Raw genomic sequence first — 7,802 nt, 5'->3', positions numbered from 1 at the left:
ATAAGTAAACAAATGACATGCATTGCACAATTTTCTCTTTCATCAGCCAGGAAGGAGAATTCTAGTCCCATGAAGCAAATGTCAATGGGAAAACAAATGGACCAAAATGTGGCTGAGTGCAAACAAATCGTTTATCCATAGGAAATAGAAACAACAGAAGAGATTTATACTAATAAATTATAGCCTCGCAATTGACGGAATATTGCTAAAACTCGTATCTGTTGCCCTCTAAAATTTCCGTGACATGCAGGCGCAAATAAACATTGATGCGATTGTTCTGAACGGGTTATAGTCGACAACTGACGTCCATATCACGGAGGATACTAAGAATAAGAAACTCAGCTTAGGCTGGACATTGACCTCAAGGAGCAAAACGCGCGCACAACTAAATAAGGCGTAGATCAAAGATAGGCTTCACGTGTTGATACATCATGTTTGTTGGGAGCGCGTCATTATTGTCGGCGACACGCTTCGACAAGTATTGTCGTCGCATCGCCGTACCCGTTCTTAGTGGCAATACTCAGCGGCGTGACACCGCACTAGCTCAGAATAAGAAATGAGTGAAAGACCGCTATCATACAATGCGTACGTTGTCGGGGCACGATGGGTCTGCGCCAGCTTCAAGGAGCCGCGAGAGTACGTTCACGTGGCCATTGGCTGCAGCCACCCACACGGACGTCTGTCCGGCCTGAAACAGTGAGCAATGTCAGCCATCGAGTTCATCGTAAGTCTTTGTACATAATTGCACTGATCCGCATCAGGGTGGCACTGCAGAAGCTTCAATACGATAGCCTCTAGCCCCGCCGCCGCCGCAATATGTAGTGCTGTCGAGCCATCCTAGAAAAGCAGCGTGAGACTCTGAACCGTGACCGAGCCGTCATGAACATCAGTGCTTTGGTCCACATCGGCTTTTGCAAGCAGCAAGGTATCGACAATTTCTCGGTGATCCGCTTCGACTGCAACCATCAGCGGTGATTGTCCATCCTAGAGATAGAGCAGCGATGCACAATGGCAGATACATTCCAGTGGCTCGTACGTTACGACACTGGTTGCAGTCGGCACCTGCGTCCAAAAGCAGGCGTACGACATCGACTTGTCCGGTCTTTGCGGCAATGAAGAGAGGTCCCGTGCCCGACTAGTGTCGTATGACACACAGGTATTGCACAATCTTCGTACCTTTTTGCTCTGGGCAACATTGGCGCCAGCGTCGAGAAGGAGGGAGACCACAGTCTTGTGACCATTCTGGGCGGCAACGTACAAGGGGGTTCGGCCCGCCTTGCACCGTTGTTGGAACTGTTGTATCCCCTCCGTACGTACCGCGTCGGTTTGGTTCAAGGCTGCGTTTCCGGCCAAGAGCTGGGCAACAACAAGGTCGTGGCCGTTTTGCGCTGCGATATAGAGCGGATGGATTCCGTCCTAATGTCAAATGAGCCGATGCACACGTCAATGCTGTAGTACATCTTTGGGCTGGTTGACATCGGCGTTCGATTGCAGTAGCCAGGTGACGACGGCGTCGTGGCCGTACTGCGAGGCAACAAACAGCGGTGTCTGCCCGTCCTACGCGATCGTGAGCGCCAGTCGCCTGTATCATCCATCGACTTCGCGGCTTTGGTCGATATTGGCATTCGATTTCCACAGCAGCTTTGCAACGCCGAGCTGGCCGTACTTGCACGCAGCGTACAGAGGGGAGGCACCCGACTAGAGAAGAGTCGCTAAGATGCGCGTAGCTCGGAAACTACCTCTTTCGCCAAAGCGACGTCTGCGCCAGCGCGCAAGAGGGCAGCGACGATGTCGTTCGATCCGTTGCGAGACGCGGCGTATAAGGGCGTGCGGCCAATCTGTCCCACGGTGAACACGGCTCCTTACTGTGCGGAACACTACGGTGTCGGTTTGGTTGCAGTCGGCTTGGGCGAAAAGCAATCGCTGCACAACGGCAGTTTGACCGCTTTGAGCGGCTACAAGCAGCGGGCTTGCGCCTTCCTATTCCAAATGTCCGCGCCTTGCTTCTGAGTAGCGCGGAGCGTACGTCATTGTAGCAGTTAAGGTCCACGTGAGCCTCGATGAGACGCTCGACGACCGCCGGGTGGCCTCGCTGGGCCGCTACGTGCAGCGGCGTCGCGCCCACCTGCTCGATGCATAAAAAATGCAAGTTTTTCTGGTTGCCGCACCGCCTCGTCGCATTTGGTGCTATCGGCGCCCGCGCGAAGCAGCAAGGCCGCGACACTTCCGTGCCCGCCATAGGCTGCAACCCACAGTGGCGTGCGCCCGTCCTAGCCAACCATGATGGTCTGGTGCAGTCGCGAGCGGACCTTGTGGCATTTGTTTGCATCGGCGTGTGCTTCCAGGAGCTTGTCGACGACGTCGTAATGGCCGTTGAGGGCCGCCATCCACAGCGGCGTGCGTCCGTCCTTTCGCTCGTCACGCAGCCGATACAGGACACATGCGCACCTTGTGACTTAGATCTGGATCCGCGTGAGCGGCGAGCAAGGCTTGGACAATGTTGGCGTGGCCCTGGTTGGCCGCCACGTACAGCGGCGTCGCGCCCACCTGCAGTCGTAAGAGGCTAGAACGTAGGCGAGTGTGTACCTTGTGCGGCTTGTTGATGTCTGCTTTGGCGAGCACGATAGCGTCGACAACATTGCCAAAGCCGTTGAAGGACGCCATCCAGAGCGGGGAGCGGCCGTCCTACGACCAACGAACCTGTGAAACGCCATGTGGTAGGACACGTTGTACGCGGTGGCTCTTGTTGGGATCGGCGCCCGCTTCCAAAAGAAGCTGCGCCAAGACTGTGTGGCCCGTGAACGCTGCCATCCACAACGGGGTGCGCCCGTCCTACGTCATTTGGTACTAGACGGGGACTGATGCTTCGCACCTTGTGGCTTTTGTCGACGTCGACAGCGGCCAGCACAAGGTGGCGGACCACGTCTTCGTGACCGTTGCAAACAGCCATCCACAGAGGCGTACGTCCATCCTAAGTCCACTGCATGAAATCTTACATCGATGAAGAGGGATACTTTATGGCAGGTGTTGGCCTTGGCCTTGGCGCCGAGAAGGGCTTCGACGACGGCGGTGTGGCCGTTCTGCGCTGCCACGTACGTCGGTGTCGTGCCATCCTACGCAATATCTCGCCTCAGCAAAGGGCGATACGTGCTGGCACCAACATGTTTGGCCAGGTCCACATCGGCTTGCGCTGCGATCAAGAGTGCCACCGCCGAGACAAGTCCGTTGAAAGCTGCCGTCGACAGGGGCGTGCAGCCATCCTAGATAGATAAACATATGGGCTGGAAGTAGAGTGCTCGACGCGCACCGAAGCGGCTTGGTTGACTGCAGCACCGCCTTGCAGCAGCACCGAGATGACAGCATCATGGCCCTTGTGCGCCGCGACATATAGCGGCGTCGCACCAACCTAGTAGCAGCTAAGGGCTCGAACGAGAGAGATAGTACTACCGAGGTGTCGGCGAGGTTGATTTGAGCGCCGGACTGTATGAGAAGTGCCACGACTGGAGCAAATCCCTTGAAGGCAGCGATCCAGAGCGGCGATCGCCCGTCCTACGTCGCTCGATGCAATCGACTGTATCAAGCGTGCGAACGTACGGCGTTGCAAAGATCGAGGTTGGCATGCGCTTGGACGAGCACAGCGACGACTGAAACGTGCCCTTTAGAGGCAGCAACCCACAACGGAGACACGCCTTGCTACAGGTTACGTGAGCGCGATTAGGGTCGTGCGGGACGAACTTTGAACGTCTTGTTGACGTCGGTCTTGGCTTGCACGAGGAGCTTGGCCAGCGTCGCGTTGCCATTCTGCGCAGCCACGTACAGCGCGGTCGCACCCGTCTGCATGTAATGTTAGGGTGCAGATCTTAGTCGGACGTTATAGTACGTGAGTGGCTTGATCGACAACGGCTTTTGCGTTGAGAAGGAGCGCCACGACTGGGTTGTGACCGTGCTGTGCTGCAATGTACAACGGCGTTGCGCCCAGCTAGCACCACAAGTACGCGTGACGCAGCACATGGCGTGACTACCTCGGCGCCTTTGTTGACATCCGCGTTCGCAGCAATAAGCTGGGCGACGACGTTGGCGTGGCCGTTTTGGGCAGCCACGTAGAGAGGTGTCGCGCCCGACTAGTCGACTAAATTGGAAATACTTCCTCGACGACATCGAACGTACGCGCTGACTTTGGTTGATGTGCGAGCGGGCCTCGATGAACACCTTGACCACGTGCTCGTGCCCATTCTGCGCCGCAATGTACAGCGGCGTGGCGCCAAACTGCCGACAGTATTCTACCACTTGCGTAAAATGTGAAAAACGTACGTTGGTGGCGCGGTCAATGTCGGCCCCCGCGTCCAAGAGGACCCGGACGGCGTTGGCGTGCCCATTGAGTGCTGCCACGCACAGTGGCGTCCAGCCGTCCTATGTTGGATGCGGTCAACTCTTTCTACCGAGAAAATACCTTGTCGCACTTGTTCAAATCGGCCTTGGCGAGGATGAGGCGCTGCAGCACATTTGAATGGCCACTGAACGCAGCGGCCCAGACCGGTGACCAGTCGTCCTACGAACCATAGAGGCGCAAATGAAAGTTACCAGTGTCGTACCGCTGGTCCGTCGTCCGAGCTCGCTTCCATGAGCAAGGCTACAATGTCGCTGTGGCCGTTGAAGGCCGCTGCAATCAGGGGCGTTGTTCCCGCCTACAATTTCCACGTTATTTGCGAGATCCAAGGCCACCAAAGTACTTGTTTTTTCTTGGTGAGATCGGCCCCAGCTTGCACGAGCATGGCGACTACTGTCGCGTGGCCCTTGGCTGCTGCCACGTACAGTGGCGTTGCGTTTTCCTAGACACATGCCTTCGAAGACGAAGCCGAGGGCGCGAGCGTACGTTGTTGCCAAGGTTCACGTCGGCCCCCGCTTGCAGCAGTTGCTTCAAGATGCCTTCGCGACCGTTTTGGGCTGCCACGTATAGCGGCGTCGACCCCGACTGCAGAAACCATGAGTGTTTTCGAGTTCATACATTCCGTACGAGCTTTCGGGCGTTGGCGTTGGCTTCCGACTGCAAGAGGAGCTCGACGATGGCATCGAAGCCGTTCTGGGCAGCAACGTAGAGAGGCGTGGCGCCGTCCTACAGAACTATGACGCAAAATCTAGTGTTTCCGAGTGCTGCCTTCTTGCTCTGGTCGACTGCGGCATTCGCCTGGATGAGCAACGCAACAACGCTGTCGTGGCCATTCTGGCTCGCCATGTACAGCGGTGTGGCCCCGTCCTAGACATTCGCATACGTCTGCTCGAGCTGTTGCTGCTGTCATTCGTACGCTTGTGGGCTTGTTGACGTCGGGCATCGACCGCAAGAGGAAGTGTACGACGAGACTGTGGCCATTCTGGGCGGCGCGCAGCAGTGGTGTCCAGCCCTACGCGCTCAAAATGCGCTCGCGGATGGAAATGCTGCGAACCGACCTCGGTCTCGGTGTTGGCGTTGGCGCCGCGCTTGAGGGCGACCGACACGGCGCTGTGGTCGCCCGACCGCGCAGCGTGATAGAGTTGCTCGTGGAGCTATGGAGCGTGAGCTGCATCGCGCAGACCGTCGCGCGTACCGTTGCTACCATGCTTGCCGCGACCAACTGAGAAAACCGTCCGGGGTCGAAAGGGCACGGGCACTACATAAGCGAATTTGATGAAAAAAAAAGGTATTCGATTGACTAATATACATATCTAATGCTGGAAAGATTATTAGCATGCTGGGGTCGAGCCTAGACGACCAATGCAGCCTGCACGACCCGATCGAGCACGTGGAGATGCTTGCGTGCGGTGTACGTCGAGAGGTGGCCGCCGAAACACATCGTGGGCTCGCCATATGCGTCCGTCAGCTTGAGCGTATCGCCGTCCGAGTAGTCGTCCGCATAGTCGATCACGGTGGCGTTGGCCGCCGTGAAGGTCGGATGCAGGCGCTCAAAGAGCCAGGTCTTCTCCTTTTGGAAGGTTGCGCGGCTCACGGGCGCCGGGAGCTTGACCTTGTCGCCTTGGATCCATGCGTTGGGGTTTATGCGCGCGTACTCGGGACTCTGGTCGACGACAAACACCTTGATGCCGAGGGCAGACACGGCCAGCAGTTGGCTCTGGAACTCTGCCAGAATCGCATCGACATCGGCGAGACTCTGCTCCTTGCACGGGGCGCCTTCGTACATGCAGCACACCGGCGGGTGGCTTGCTGGCTTGTTTTTTGGGGCGCCTGGGTTGAGGTACTGCACCCAGTGTACGACGAAGAGCGCAACATTTGGCTTGAGCGTCTTGAGCATCTCGATGTTCTGCGCAAACTCGGGGCGGCACGGCAGCATCGCGCGGCCCCAGCGGGTCTTGAAGACGACGGTCGGGAACGGCTGCTTGGCCGCAATGCTCTCGTTGAAGAGCTGTGCAAAGCGGGGCTTGGACATGTCACCGTGCGAGTCACCGAGGACGACGATGACGCCGTTAGCCTCGTGTCTAGGGTTGATGGCCTGGCACCGCTCCGGGTACCCTGCGTACGTCGGGTCCTTGAACGGGAATGGCTCGCGGAGCTTGGCGGTTGTGATATACGGCGTGTCGGTCGGGCAATAACCAGGTATGGGTTTATCCCATTCCCCGTCGGCAATAGCATGACGAGCCATCTTTACCGTCGTCTTGGCGAAATTTTTGGGGACAGCAGGCGTCGGCGCCACTGTCGCCTTGATCTCGGCAGCTGCCACCGGCGCAACCGTGCTGTGGGCAAGGTCCGTGGACGCATTCAATGCAGCAGCAGCCGTCGATGCGTTCACTTGTGCGACGACCGCGGCCAAGGTCGCCGTTGGCACCACGTCTTGGATCACCCCTGCCGGCGCTGTCGTCGCGACCACCGACATATCGGCTGTCGAAGCAAAGTCCGAGTCCATGCTGGCCGCCAAGTCGAGCTCAATGGCCGAGTAGTGCGTCGGCGACGCATACGCGAGCGCCGCAAGGACCCCGAGCGCCATCACGCAGAGCACGAGCAGCGGCGTCACGAGCTTGGACGTGCGGCGCCGGAGCCGCTTCTCGACGTCTTCGTACGTAAGAACGCTCAGCAGCAGCGAGATGCCAAGCATGACCCACGGCGCCATGTACGCTGGGCGGCTGCTCGCGTCCGGGTACCGCTCGATGGCAAAGACGAGGAGCGGCCAGTGCCAGAGGTAGAGACAGTAGCTGATCTTGCCAATGTACACGAGCAGTGGATGGCCCAAAACATGCTTGTTGAAGGCAGCGTCGGGACCGGCGGCGATGAGCAGCGTCGCGCCGAGCGTCGGGAGAAGGGCCCAGAACCCCGGGAAGAGCCGGTCTTCGTTCACGCTGGCAAAGCCAACGAGGACGAGTCCGAGCCCGACAATCGACACGACTTGGTCGCGGCTGGACGGCGCGGCGGCAACGTACATGGCTGCGACGCGCTGCACCGCGTGCTCGAGGACCGACGGTTCGGTCTCTGTCTCGGGCTCGACCTCGGGCTCAACCTCGACCTCGACCTCGACGATCGCTGTGCAGTGGAGGTAGGCGAGAAGACCGCCGAGCGCCATTTGCCAGAACCGACTCAGTGGCATGTAAAACGACCACTTGTTGCTGCCTTGAACGCCGAGAAGACTCACGTTGATGCCAAAGCTGACGACGACGACCGCCAGCTGCAGTGCGATCGCCTTGCGGTAGCTCAGACGCATGAGCAGCGACGCGAGCAGCGGCCAAAAGATGTAGAATTGCTCTTCGACGCCGAGCGACCAGAGATGCAGCAGTGGGTTCGTCTTGACGTCAATGTCAAAGTACGAGTGCGTGAGCGAGAG

The 7,802-nt window shown here is 58.1% G+C and overlaps 2 protein-coding genes across 2 annotated transcripts; both read right to left on the bottom strand.

Moving 5' to 3' along the window:
* Positions 1-336: 336 nt before the first annotated feature.
* Positions 337-5,643, bottom strand: SDRG_11174 (hypothetical protein). Its single transcript, XM_008617204.1, has 37 exons — positions 5,583-5,643; positions 5,446-5,541; positions 5,304-5,399; positions 5,156-5,254; positions 5,015-5,113; positions 4,874-4,972; positions 4,731-4,829; positions 4,593-4,685; positions 4,451-4,549; positions 4,312-4,410; positions 4,168-4,266; positions 4,023-4,121; positions 3,881-3,979; positions 3,736-3,834; positions 3,595-3,693; positions 3,448-3,549; positions 3,308-3,406; positions 3,162-3,260; positions 3,015-3,113; positions 2,873-2,971; positions 2,734-2,832; positions 2,587-2,685; positions 2,449-2,547; positions 2,310-2,408; positions 2,169-2,270; positions 2,027-2,125; positions 1,882-1,980; positions 1,740-1,838; positions 1,600-1,698; positions 1,459-1,557; positions 1,318-1,416; positions 1,177-1,275; positions 1,037-1,135; positions 886-984; positions 739-837; positions 590-688; positions 337-539 (listed from the first exon to the last, which is right to left on the bottom strand). The coding sequence occupies exons 1-37, from the start codon at positions 5,592-5,594 to the stop codon at positions 453-455; spliced, it is 3,558 nt and encodes a 1,185-aa protein (XP_008615426.1). The 5' UTR covers positions 5,595-5,643; the 3' UTR covers positions 337-452.
* Positions 5,644-5,668: 25 nt separating this feature from the next.
* Positions 5,669-7,802, bottom strand: SDRG_11173 (hypothetical protein). The gene has a single exon (XM_008617203.1). It carries the CDS (start codon positions 7,680-7,682, stop codon positions 5,739-5,741), a length of 1,944 nt encoding a protein of 647 aa, XP_008615425.1. The 5' UTR covers positions 7,683-7,802; the 3' UTR covers positions 5,669-5,738.

Source organism: Saprolegnia diclina (genome assembly GCF_000281045.1).
Source record: "Saprolegnia diclina VS20 unplaced genomic scaffold supercont1.39, whole genome shotgun sequence".
Lineage (NCBI taxonomy): Eukaryota > Oomycota > Saprolegniomycetes > Saprolegniales > Saprolegniaceae > Saprolegnia > Saprolegnia diclina.
Note: the sequence above shows the minus strand (reverse complement) of the source record. Positions and strands in the feature narration are given on the sequence as shown.

Coding starts and splice junctions, on each gene's coding strand:
- SDRG_11173 (XM_008617203.1), bottom strand. CDS start 7,682: ATGCGTCTGAGCTACCGCAAGGCGATCGCACTGCAGCTGGCGGTCGTC.
- SDRG_11174 (XM_008617204.1), bottom strand. Junction 4,830..4,873: donor ACGTGAACCTTGGCAACAAC/GTACGCTCGCGC, acceptor GCATGTGTCTAG/GAAAACGCAACGCCACTGTA. Junction 4,550..4,592: donor GCTCGGACGACGGACCAGCG/GTACGACACTGG, acceptor TATGGTTCGTAG/GACGACTGGTCACCGGTCTG.